Below are 13,098 nucleotides of genomic sequence, written 5' to 3' on the forward strand. Positions count from 1 at the left end.
GGTGCCCTCTAGGGGTAAACTGCAGGTGCAGCGCAGTACACACATTTTAGAGAACGCTGCACAGTTCTGGGAGAATCGTATGAAATGCAGAAAATGATGCTTCCTCCTTCTTATGTAATTCACGTTATGTAACTTAATCCCACAGTATCTCACAGTGCTTTCACTTTGCTCATCTGCTCCTCTAACACTATTTATTCAGACAGTTTTTTGTTCCACAGGGAGAAAAATATCCAAAATGAGAAGAAAGGCTGTTTTATTAAAAATTGAAAACGGAAGGTTACGACTATTGGCAGTTAGTGTAGTCATTTGTGAAGGAAAGTTACCGGCCAGATGTCTGTGACTCAGACCCAGGACAAAATAAAAAGCTTTTCTGTTTCAGCTTAACTATTTAATTTCTTCTTTTCTTTCTCCTAAATTTCAGATATTTCTCCAGAGCCCCATTTCCCCCCTCTCAGTTCATCCACTCGCACTCTTTCTCCATAATGTTGGTTTGTAATTTTTAACTAACATTCACTTTCATCTCATTCTTTTGTGGTGAGTAGAATGAGGCAAGTTTTAAAAGGTCTTAGTACAGGGTCAGGTACCTAGTATTAACTTATTGTGTATTTATTTTTGTTTATTATTATTAACTAGAGGCCCGGTGCACAAAAATTTGTGCACTCGGGGGGGAGGGGGGTACCTCAGGCAGGCCTGTGCCCTCTCGCAGTCTGAGACCCCTCAGGAGATAACGACCTGCTGGCTTAGGCCTGCTCCCGGGTGGCAGAGGGCAGGCCCAATCCCTAGGTGCAGCCCCTGGTCGGGCTCAGAGCAGGGCCGATTGGGGAGTTGGGGCGCCGCCCCCTGTCATGCACAGAGCAGGGCGGATTGGGAGGTTGCAATGCCACCCTCAGTCACGCTCAGGATAGGGCCGATTGGGGGGTTAGGGCACCGCCCCCTGTCACACTCAAGGCAGGGTCAGTGGGGAGGTTGTGGCGCCACCCCCTGTCATGCACAGAGCAGGGCCAATCAGGGGGTTGGGGAGCTCACCCCTGTCATGCACAGAGCAGGGCCCATCAGGGGGTTGGGGAGCTCACCCCTGTCATGCACAGAGCAGGGCCCATCAGGGGGTTGGGGAGCTCCCCCCTGTCACGCACAGAGCAGGGCCCATCAGGAGGTTGAGGAGCTCTCCCCTGTCACTCACAGAGTAGGGCCGATAGGGGAGTTGGCGCACCGCCCCCTGTCACACACAGAGCAGGGCGGATCAGGGGGTTGGGGCCCCGCCCTCTATTACCCACAGAGCAGGGCCGATCAGGGGGTTGGGGCGCCGCCACTCTCACACTCAGGGCAGGGCCGATGGGGAGGTTATGGCTCTACCCCGTCACACACAGAGCAGGGCCCGTGGGGTGGGGGGGTGTGGGCGCCGCACCCTGTCACACACAGAGCTGCAGGGTGATCAGGGGGTTGGGGAGCTCCCCCCTATCAGGCACAGAGCAGGGCGATCAGGGGGTTTGGGCTCTGCCCCCTGTCACGCTGATCCCGGTGCCGGGAGGTCTCTCAGCTCCGCTGATCCCAGTGCTGGGAGGCATATTACCCTTTTACTATATAGAATAGAGGCCTGGTGCATGGGTGGGGGCCAGCTGGTTTGCCCTGAATGGTGTCCTGGATCAGGGTGGGGGTCCCCACTGGGGTGCCTGGCCAACCTGGATGAGGGGATGATGGCTGTTTGCAGCTGGTCACACACCCTTCAGGGTGGGGGTCCCTACTGGGGTGCCTGGCCAGTCTGGGTGAGGGGCTGAGGGCTGTTTTCAGGCTGGGACTGAAGCTCCCAACTGCTCCTTTCTTTTTTATTTTTTATTTTGGGCCAGCTTTAGCTCTGAGGCTTGGCTCCAGCTCTGAGGCCTCAGCTGCTGAAAACAGGTATCTGGTTTGTTTCGGTCCTATAATCAAAACTCTGTATCAACTCCAGCTCTGAGATCCCAGCTCTCTGAAAGCTGGTTTCTGGGTTTTTGTTTAGCTTCTATATTTGTTACAATGTTTTTTAAACTGCAAGCTCAGAGGCCGGCAAGGCAGGCGGGGAACGTTGGAGTCCTCTGTCACTGAAGCAAGCAAGCCTTATGTTCAGTTTAAGCTGCCTGGCTGCTGGCCACCATTTTGGCTGGCAGTTAATTTGCATATCACCCTGATTAGCCAATGGGAAGGGTAGTGGTCATATGCCAATTACCATGTTTCTCTTTTATTAGATAGGATGATGGTGGCATGTGTTTTTCATAGAATGATAAAGATGGTAACGTCTTATATTTGTCTAGCCTTTTCATATGCAGTATTCTTGTAGACCCTCAGAATAATCACCCGAGATAGGGAAATAGGCAGTATCACATGACAACTAGTGCCTCAGAATTTTTTAAGCATTCAGTGTTAGTCTATTTCTGCACTCCTCCGAAATTGTTTTTTTAAAACTTTTTTTATTGATTTCAGAGAGGAAGGGAGAGGAGGAGAGAGAGAAACATCAATGATGAGAGAGAATCATTGATCGCCTGCCTCATGCATGCCCCTACTGGGGATCGAGCCCACAACCCTGGCCTGTGCCTTGACTGGGAATCAAACCGTGACCTCCTGGTTCATAGGTCGAGGCTCAACCACTGAGCCACATCGGACGACTGGTCCCCTCCCAAATTCTCAAGAAATTAGGCCAAAGGCTTGAGAGCAGCTGTCCATTTTACATATTTTAAGTTGTCACATTACATTTTGAAAATATGATAACTTATTTTCAGATCATATAATTTTTGTTTTCTAGTTTGAACAGAGGCCTTCTCTTTCCAAATTTTGATTTTGCAAATGAGAAAATTTAGGCCTAGATTATAGGCACCTGGTACTAGTTTATGGGACTTGTGGTGAAAGCAACACTTAAATGCAGGCTTCCTAACTTGTTTTGCCTTATAACGTGTTTTCTCTCCTAAGTTTTGATAAGCATAATATTATTGTTTTTCTTTTATAAACATGCCTAATTTAATTTTTCTTTATTGTTGCATAAATATGGAGGAAAATGACACTTTGTTTTGGAAAGTTTCTCTGATGTAGGAGGTTTAGTTCAATCTGGCAAAGCAAGTTGTGAAATAGTCTTCCTGTGAAATAAGTGTTCAGAATCACACCCCGTCTTTCACTGTCCTGGAGTGAGAAAGACATAGGAAGTGGAAGGAGTGTCATGTGAGCCTTGCAGGACGTCGGTGGGATGGCATGGGACGCCAAGCACTTGTAGCAGATATCCCTACTTGGCACACTGAACAGAGGTTTGGGGAAATCTTTGGTGGTTTGAGCTCTAAAATCACAAGCTTAAATCTGGCTTGTGGAAGAGAGGAAGAAGCTGAGGGTTAACTTTGTGCTAGTGATAATGGTCATGAAAACGCCCCACCACAAGATTTCTGTTGTGCAGAGGAAGGTTTGGACAGAGGTCTTCTAACCTTATGTCTGTGAATTTTTAAAAAACGTTTTATTTTGAAATAATTATAGGTTCGTGGAAGCTTTCAAGAATACTTCCCTTTATCCAGCTTACAGCTGTGGATTTTTTTTTTTTAATTAATCCTCACCAGAGGAGTGAGGATATTTTTCCCCATTGATGAGAGAGAGAGAGAGAGAGAGAGAGAGAGAGAGAGAGAGAGAGAGAGAGAGAGAGAGAGAGAGAGAGAGAGATGTGACAGAGACACATCGATTGTTTGCCTCCCACAAGCTCCCTGACGAGGGGCAGGGATCAGACCTGCAACCCAGGTACATGCCCTTGGCTGGGAATTGAACCTGTGACCCTCAGGTGTGCAGATCGACACTCTTAACCACTGAGCCATGCTGGCCAAGGCCATCTGCGGATTTTAATATGTGGAGTGTGTGCTTCTGGCATGCAAATCTTGTGGCCAGAGAGTAGGAAGACCAACAGGGGGTAAAAGTTGCCTTTCTTGTTAAGTTGGCTCCAGTTGCTGTATCAGGATTCATGAAGATCAGGGTGTTGCCTCTATTTTTAAAAACTGTAACTCCATGTAATAGACCAGGCTTATATTTATATAGTGTGTTAAAACATGTAATAATTCTGCTTGTCTTTGTGAGTTATTAATCTGAAAGTTACATTTTTAGTATTTAGATTTTAAATTTAAATTTAGTATTTTAGTAAGAGAATAAAAATTTAAAAAATCACTATATGAATGAGTACCATATAGGAAATGTTTTCTACTTTGTCCTCTTCCTTGTTTGAGTATTAAGAATGATCCTGGGATCTAGGACCGAAAGTTAAATTGCTTTTCTCTGCGTAGGTCCGAAAACACGTGAATGATCTCTATGAAGACTTAAGGGATGGACACAACTTGATTTCTCTTTTAGAGGTTCTTTCGGGAGACACCCTGGTAAGTTGTAAATTTCTTAATTTATTTGGAGAACATATGCATATGACTGGGATGTTTTTGGCACAGACTGTTCAGATTTCTGTAATATTCATCTTTTTGAGCTGTAATTTCTGCCTGAAAAAAAAAAAAGTTTTGGTTGGATTCCTAAGCATTTTCAGGTTTTGAATGATGTGACTTTGGGAGATTGAAGCACTTTGATCACCTTGCTTATATGCTCAGTTTTATAATTAAAATACTATTTTTGTTCTTGCTTTTCTTTTTTTGTTTACCTTTGGGTTGTTTTTGCTTAGCAGAAGTTGTATGCATAATATAACCACACATTAAAAGACTCACAAATAGCCAGGAAATAAGCACCGCTTTCTGAAAAATGGTCTAACCCACTCCACAGGTGTCATTTCCTTTTTTTTGTGAACATGACTTCCCTGTTCTTGGTTACCTGTTCTCCTTCATTATGTTCTGTTCATGCTCTTCTTTTCATTTCTGGTCTGTCTTGTGTCTTTGCTGTCCTATCTTCTGTCTGTTATATTCATTAGCCAAGGGAGCGAGATTTTTTGAAGACCTTACGATTGGTGAGTGCAACAGAAGCATGCGAATATGAACAGCATGAGGATGTGGAGGATGAGGATAAGGGGGTAGGTGTCGGCCCCCATAACTCAACTAACCTAGCCTTACAGTGCGGTGAGCGCTAACGCGATAGACAAGTAACCCACGGGTTCGGGCTCCTTTGTAGAAAACGTTAGAAAGGACCAAAACCCACAATGAGTGGATGTGTGTGAACCAAGACATTGGACAAAGGAAATATTTTCTCTTTAAATTTATTTATAGATTACTGTGCACTGCATGGTAATCGAACATAAGCACTTAAGGGATAAGATGGCATTTTAGCTAAAGGATTTTATATAGTTAATGGACATCTTGACACCTAGCCTGCTAATTTTTATGCAAAGTTACCCTATTTCTAGAATTTATATTTCAAACATGGCAACTATTTTTTGCTTTATTTGAAGGAACTTCTGGATACTTATTTAATATTTAAGTTTATACTTTAAATCATAGCTGTTGGCATTAGGTATTTAACGGACATTCTTTACCCTGCCACCTGTGTCTCATTTTATTTAGAAAGGGAGGTTTTAACAATCTAGAGTCTTGACAACTAACAGAGCTGATGACAATTAGTTGACCACAGTCCACCTTTGCAAGACCTATGTGCTTCTTTTGCCATCTACATCCCTAGTGCCCCCTGATTTCATTGGAAATTGTGCTTTTTTTTTTTTGGATTTAGTGGGTGAATTCACCGACATCATTCCTACCTGTTGTAGAGAACCTACTTTTCCATTCTGTAGTCTGCTGTCTTTTTTATTATGGGGCCTTGGCTTCAGCACCCTATTCATAATTGAGAAGCTAAGATCTCAGTTTTACTTTTTTCCCCCTTTGGAAGATTTGATGTGGCAAATTTCAGCTTCATTCTTTGTATTTTTGTTAAGCATTTTCCCAGCTCTGTTTCCTTATGTTTTCCTTTTGCCAACTTGCAGTGATTCTAAAGGGAAACAGTATCAAGGAAAAGAATTATGGTTTGTCAGCTTTCCTGAAGTGGAAAACTATTACAGAGTCCTACCAATTTTGTGAAAAACACTAAAATAAAATAAAGAGGAAATATATTAAATGGTTTTAATTGCTTTTCTCCCTTCCTCTATCATGGCTAAGTAAAACTCCACTGTCTTTCTCCTTGTTGGTGATTTTTTTATACTAATTGCATGCTACTTTTCCTCATTTTCATTCACATGCCGTATATATATATATTTATAAAAATCATTTTGATAATTGTTAGAATTCATTAAGAAGGGAAAATGGTATTTAATTCTTCTTGTGCAGCCATACCTTAATAACTATAGGCTAGAATTGTATTTTAGTGAATATAAAAAATCTATATGTTCTATGGTATTTTCTCTTTTCCTTTGTTTAAATAAAGCATTTGGAATACAGAATAAGTTTAAATAAAACATATTGGGAGAAATCCCTAGTAGTTTAAATTTAATCCCAGATAATACAAAAAAAATTAGAACTGCCTTTAAAGAATTTAATGGGCTTACCCAAACAGTAAATACCACTTTGACATATTAAGATAAGCATAATGGATATTTATGTAGTATGTTGTCATTGTTATAAAAAACTAGTGTTTTTCATACCCTGCATTTTTCTATTCTTAGCCCAGAGAAAAAGGTCGGATGCGTTTTCACAGACTACAGAATGTACAAATTGCACTTGATTATTTGAAAAGACGCCAGGTAAGATGTTTTTCAAAGACTGTAATCATCTTATATAATAAAAGCCTAATATGCTAAGTGTCCGACCTTTTGTTCCACTGTTAGACCAGTTACTATGATGCATACTGACCACCAGGGGGCAGACACTCCAACCAGTAGGTTAGCTTGCTGTTGGGGTCCGGCCAATCGGGACTGGGTGAGAAGGTCTGGACACACCCTGGAGCCCTCCCGTGGCCCCTCCCTGGCCCCGATTGTGCACCAGTGGGGTCCCTCAGTCTGGCCTGCGCCCTCTCGCAATCTAGGACCTCTCAGGGGATGTCCATAGGCCTGGATGAAGGACCCTACTGGTGCACGGATTTGTGCACTGGGCCTCTAATACAACCATATGTGACTGAGTTAAACTACATAGAATCATGTCAGGGAATGAAAAGGTTAAATTGGACTATGAATTGTAATCATTATAATTGTGCTTCTGTGAGACGAATATTCTAAAATATTTATAAACATTTGCTCCAAAGAAAAGAAAGTTAATAGTAGTTGTAAGCTTAGAGGAATTACAAGTGGCTACATTTCCATTTGAATAAGAGCTACTGATTTTCCTTCTGTCAGAATTTGAGTGCTTTTGCCTAGGAAGTTAATGACAGAATGTTAAGAATGTCTGTGAACAGTTTTTAGTAGTAGGGAGGCAATACCTTAATTTTTATACTTGTTTTATAAAACTATTTTTATAAAAAATGGTTCATAATATTTTAAAAATTAAGTATTTAGATATTTAGTAGTGATGAGGCAATGGTTTATTTTTTATAAGTAGATAATATTGGGTAATTTATAAGTAGTTAAAAGTAAAGCAGCATTTCTGACAACAGTCTCCAACTGGCTTGAGATTTCAGAAAAAATCAAGGAAAAAAATGAACACCATATTGGATGTGATCTTGATTTTGGTAGCATTGTGTATAATAATGGTATAAACCAAGTAATTGGTAACTTTCAGTGAGTAGAAAAAAGGAGAAAAAGACATTCAGGAGAACTGAAAGTTGCTGAAAACAATAGGAACTCAGAAGTGGGAACAATTTTGTTCTTGATGGAGTAGGAGGAAGGGAGGGAGACGGGGAGAGGGAAACACTATCTTTTATTAGTTCTTCATTTAGGTTATTATGAATGTGAAAATGCTCTTAGTTTTTAAATTCTACTAAATATTATGTGTTCAGATATTTTAAATGTTATTGGTACTTGCCTTATTGTTTTTAATTCCAGTGGAAGTTTCCAGAAGGATTAATAGTTAATTATAATCTCCTGGTATGAAATATATTTGGCAGTATTTTGTCTGGGAAGTAAAATGTTACCTATCATTGTATTTAATTTTTGGTATTCGATTCATGATATATAATTCTTTTGCATTCAGGAGGTAATACTAGATGTCATCATTGCATTAATTACCTGAATGCATAATACGTCAGTTGATAAGCTTTAAGTCTTATATATATATATATATATATATTTAAACAGCCTTACAAATGTTCAGTCACTCATGGATTTACTTATCTTGGTAACAATTTGTGAAAAAGAAATAGAAAAGTAATGCTAGTTTTTATTAACCCTTTGTGAAGGAAGTGTGACAAAGTTTTAAAAATTATGGCTTAGAACTATTTCCTACTTAATTGTAAAATAAAGCTTATTTTCAAAAGGCAAATGTCCAATTAAAAAAATCTCAAGTATCTAAGACTTCTCACTTGAGCTGTATTTTTGTTTTAACAAGCAAGTAGTTTTATTACTTGATCTAGAAGACAAAACCAAGATAATCACCGCTTTTCTTTGTGGCTACTTTATAATTTGCAATCTAAAATGACTGAAGATAGGGGGTAAAACAGTATTTTGAAGATTACTGGTATTTAAATAATTCAGTTTTTTTCTTTGTATAATTTAACATCGCTTTTATAGATAAAGATAAGTCATGTGATGGTTTGAAAAAGTTTTTTTTTTTTTATCTCTTCTTCACATATAACACAGGTGAAGTTAGTGAATATTAGAAATGATGACATAACAGATGGGAATCCCAAGTTGACTTTGGGGTTAATATGGACAATAATTTTGCACTTTCAGGTAAGCTTAATTTTTCTTGATTGTCATTTCTTTTAGCCTCTTATTGCTAGTTCCAAATGGTTCATTCGCATCAAGGGCGAATTATATGCATTCACATCCTATGGAAGATAGTAAATTTTAGGCTTCTTTTCTTAAACAGTATATTTGTGTTATTTCTTTCAAGTAATTGCTTGTGAACCTGGTATCCCATTTCCTGTTGTTGATAACCTGAAATGTCTTTAGGACAAAGCTTGCCATCTCAGAGTTGGACGACAAGATTCTTTTTAATTGAATGCAGACACATTTCTTTTGTTTATTGGAAAGTATTACGTGATTTAGATAAATGAAAATTTTATCACTCAATCCTTAATATAGAATGTTTTTCACTGGCATTATGGTTTCTCCACTCTGCAACGTATTTTCTCTTATTGGTAGACACTAGATGGCAGTATAATTATGATAAAGCGGTCTTCTGAATTAGTATTTATGTTTTTATATAGAGCTACACTTTTTCAAACTAGATTTGGGGAGGGTAAATGCAAATACATAAAAATTTATTGGCAACGAATGATTATTTAATAAGTTGAGAGCTGATTGTGAGTTTTAGTTTTCGTAAAAAGATACATTTTGAAAAAAGCCATCTTCATTTGAAAAGCCGAGTCCTAATTTTGGAATTTGCTTTTGTTTATTAATGTTGTGCCTGCAAACACAGTGTTCTGTGTGCAGCTCAGAGCCTGGCCCACAGTAGGCATGCGGCACATCTTACTGATGTGCAGTGAGCCTTGAAAGAGGAGGAAATAGCCTGCCAGCTTCAGAAAGGAGCTGGGGTTTTGAGCCAGATTTTGAGAGGAGTTAGATTTACTTCTTATATTTTAAAAATTGACTAGGACACAGGATTTGTAGGGGAATGGTAGGAAATTGTGTACCTGAGGCTCATTTGGGAACAGGAAAATTCTAACAGGTATGGAGAGCTACAGGAAGTAAAGTTTAGGTAGGTTCCAGCCTCTGCTGAGAGAAGTTGCAGCAACCAGAAATCAGAGGCTCAGACTCAGGTACCAGGAGACCCAGGGAACCAGGTGTCAGGCAGCCAGACTGCAGGGCAGCTAACATAGGTGAATGTCCACTCATCTGGGCGTTGATGTCAGAGACCCAGTAACAGGAACTGGAGGCAGGACCCTGAAGGCCCGTAGGCTTCTATTTCTAGAGGACCCCATCCTCAGGGGATCCAGGGGACTGAGCCATAAACCAAGGCAGAGATTTGGGCATGGAGCCGGACCTTGTTACCAGAATTGGGTAAAGACTAAGTGGAACTGGCCAAAAGCTGATTTCACATGGATTTCCTTGGCAGCTTTCTCAGGGTGTCTTTAATCATCCCCGAGTGGATCAGGTTCCTCGACTTTTAGTAGGGCTGAAACTGCAAGAACCCCACTTTGGAGGGTTAGAGGCCTATTGGGACAGGGAGCCAATCACATCATTACCGACGGAGCTGGTGAGACAGGTTGTGCTTTGAATGTTGGAGTGAGAATCCCTGTGGGGCAATGGGGAAACACTCAGGTTTTGGGGGGGAAGCAGAGTTAAGTTTCATTGTTGGCTCTTTTATTTATGGCTGTGACGGCATTGAATAAGTCACTTAATCACTCTGCACCTGAAAAATAATTTTTTCAGGAAACTCAGCCTATCAGTTCTATGTAAAATAAATTGAAATGAGCAGAGTCCATAATGAGGGAGATAATTTAAGAAGCTGAGGTGGTGATTTCTGAATGGAGTGATAAAGGCCAAGACTCAGATGGGGATGGTAAGTGGACCCCAAGGGATGGCATTTTAAAGGAAGAAAGAAAGGGACTTGGTGATAGTGAATAATGGATGAAGGAGAGGGAATGAAGATTACTCTAAACTTACAGCCTGGGAGATAAAACCAACTGATGCCAACCAACCTACAAACAAAAAGCAAACTATTGAGAGAAATGGGGATGATGGTAAGGGGAAAACTCAAGACCTTGGCGGGTTCGATGGCATGGTGGGGTATCCTTTCCATTTGTCTGCTGAGAGGTTGGAGATTTGTGAGCAGAGCAGAGCAGAGCTGAGAAGTCAAAGGGACAGATAGACTTGGGAGTTACCAGTACAGAAGTAGCCAATGAATCTACCAGAGACGAGGGGTCTTTAGGGGACCTAAGAGATGAGCATACATGGAGAAGAGCCAAGAGCAAAGGACAGACGTTTGGGGGAAGGCCCATGATTGGGGTGAGGGAGGAAGAATATCTGTTTGGGGAAATAAAAAAGGAACATTTGATGAGATGGGTGAAGCAACAAGGAAATGTAGTGTTGATGAAATCAAGGGAAGAAATTTTCAGGTAGAGAGGAATAGTGAACAGAATGAAATGCTACTAGAGAGTTTGAGAACTTTAAGACTGATAGTTTTAGTCCAGGCTGGTTTGGCTCAGTGGATAGAGGACTGGCCCACAGACTGAAGAGTCCCAGATTTGATTCCACTTAAGTTCAATTCCCAGCCCGGGTTGGGGTGTGTGCAGGAGGCAACCAATCGATATGTCTCTCTCACATCGATGTTTCTCTCTATCTCCCTCCTTCCCTTCCACTCTTTCTAAAAATCAATGGAAAAATATCCATTGGTTAAAAAATACTGATAGTTTTAATTTTCATAGGTTTGGTACAGAGTAATAGTTTTGTATACAAGGAAGACATTGGAGACCATGGAGAAAATACTCTCAAGCTACTGTGAGCAGATACCAGAAAATATAATGGACCAAAATGTCAGTAAATGGTTGTGAATTAGAAGTAGTATGTTTGAGGAAATGTAAGTGAAAAGTCATTCCAAAAGTAATTATATATTAAGAAAGCTCTTTGGAGTTCAGGTGTCTTTGGAAGAGAGAGGAGGACCAGCCACAAGAGAACCAAAAGGAAGTTTTTCTTCTAATATGATCCTGTGGCCTATATTATAAAATCCAGTGTATTTTAGGACCCGGATTATAAGATAATGACTGTTAAATTGTTACCAGTTTTTAAAAGTTAGACCAAGATCTTCTTAAAATGAAACACATCAGTGTTTTGGTAAATCAGAAATGTTCCTTTATTTAGATGAAATGACTTTTCTTAGTAGTGTGACAATTAAAGATTAGAATGATTTTACTGGTTATGCCAAGATACAAGGCTATTTATAGCAGTGGTAATCATCCTCACTCAAAGTGACTGGGCTTTTTTTCCCTCTCTCTCTATACTTTACATAAATAAGGGAAGTAATTTCAGAAGACAAGTTTATTTATTTCTAAACTATCTGTTATAAGCACCATAAACTGAATCTCTTTTCTAATCAGGCTATCTGAAGGTAAGTATGGTCAGCACAGTAATCCTATATCCTTAGCCACTATAGGCTAGATCCGGAGATACTAAGATAAGGAAGTGTGTTGTTTTATCTATTGGGAGAATGTTCATAAAACTGACTATAATCTAGGGCAGTGGTCGGCAAACTGCGGCTCGGCAAACCGCGGCTCGCGAGCCACATGCGGCTCTTTGGCCCCTTCAGTGTGGCTCTTCCACAAAATACCGACTTCTGCGCATGGGTCACGAAGTTTCAATTGCACTGTAAGTGCATGCCCGCATGTGGTATTTTGTGGAAGAGCCACACTTAAGAAGCCAAAGAGCCGCATGTGGCTTGCGAGCCGCGGTTTGCCGACCACGGATCTAGGGTAATGAATCTATTGTGATAGAAATAAAAATAGGGGTGTAGAAAAGGAGTGTTGTAGTAGGATCAGGAAAGTTTAGAGAATAAGGGAAATTTTCACTGATATTAGAGATCGGCTTTGCAAGATGATTGCCAGCTACCAGGCAGAGAGTGAGGTTGGGTGTTTCTGAGAGAGGGTGGACAGTTGCTCAGTGTGGCAGGGCTGGAGGTGTGCAGATCACTGGCTGTGCCTCTATTGTGTCATTACAGATAACAGTCATTCCACTGTTTAAAAAAATTATGTTTTTATTGATTTTAGATAGAGGAAAGAAGAGGGAGAGAGAGATAGAAACACTGATGAGAGAGAAACATCATTGATCAGCTGCCTCCTGCATGCCCCCTACTGAGGATTAAGCCCATAACCCAGGCATGTGCCCTGACCAGGAATTGAACCGGTGACCTCTTGGTGCCTAGGATGATGCTCAACCAACTGAGCCACATCGGCTGGACAAGTTGTTCCACTTTTAAATGATCTTGAATGATGTTTTATTGCCATCAACATTGCAAATCAAATTAAAAATGAGCAAACAAACCAGAGGCTTTATTTTTGCCAGCTTGTCTTCTAGGATATTCGGTTTTTGCCATTGAAGATTGTTTACTTTTCTCTTTAAATGATTAAGGAGAAGTTCACCATGCAGGCCTATTATTGACAAAT

General features: G+C 40.6%; 1 protein-coding gene across 20 annotated transcripts in view; it reads left to right on the forward strand.

Moving 5' to 3' along the window:
• The window catches only part of DST (dystonin), a 440,752-nt gene that overhangs the window by 210,155 nt on the left and 217,499 nt on the right, over positions 1 to 13,098 (forward strand). For 11 of the 20 annotated variants that reach the window (XM_059701312.1, XM_059701317.1, XM_059701314.1 and 8 more), the window contains 4 exons: positions 4,275 to 4,364; positions 4,898 to 4,996; positions 6,572 to 6,649; positions 8,636 to 8,728. In XM_059701312.1, the coding sequence (XP_059557295.1) occupies positions 4,275 to 4,364; positions 4,898 to 4,996; positions 6,572 to 6,649; positions 8,636 to 8,728 (360 nt within the window). The remainder of the gene's footprint in view (positions 1 to 4,274; positions 4,365 to 4,897; positions 4,997 to 6,571; positions 6,650 to 8,635; positions 8,729 to 13,098) is intronic. The other 9 variants (XM_059701316.1, XM_059701338.1, XM_059701330.1 and 6 more) reach the window with 1 other exon arrangement.

The sequence above is a fragment of the Myotis daubentonii genome, chromosome 6, assembly GCF_963259705.1.
Source record: "Myotis daubentonii chromosome 6, mMyoDau2.1, whole genome shotgun sequence".
Classification (NCBI taxonomy): domain Eukaryota; kingdom Metazoa; phylum Chordata; class Mammalia; order Chiroptera; family Vespertilionidae; genus Myotis; species Myotis daubentonii.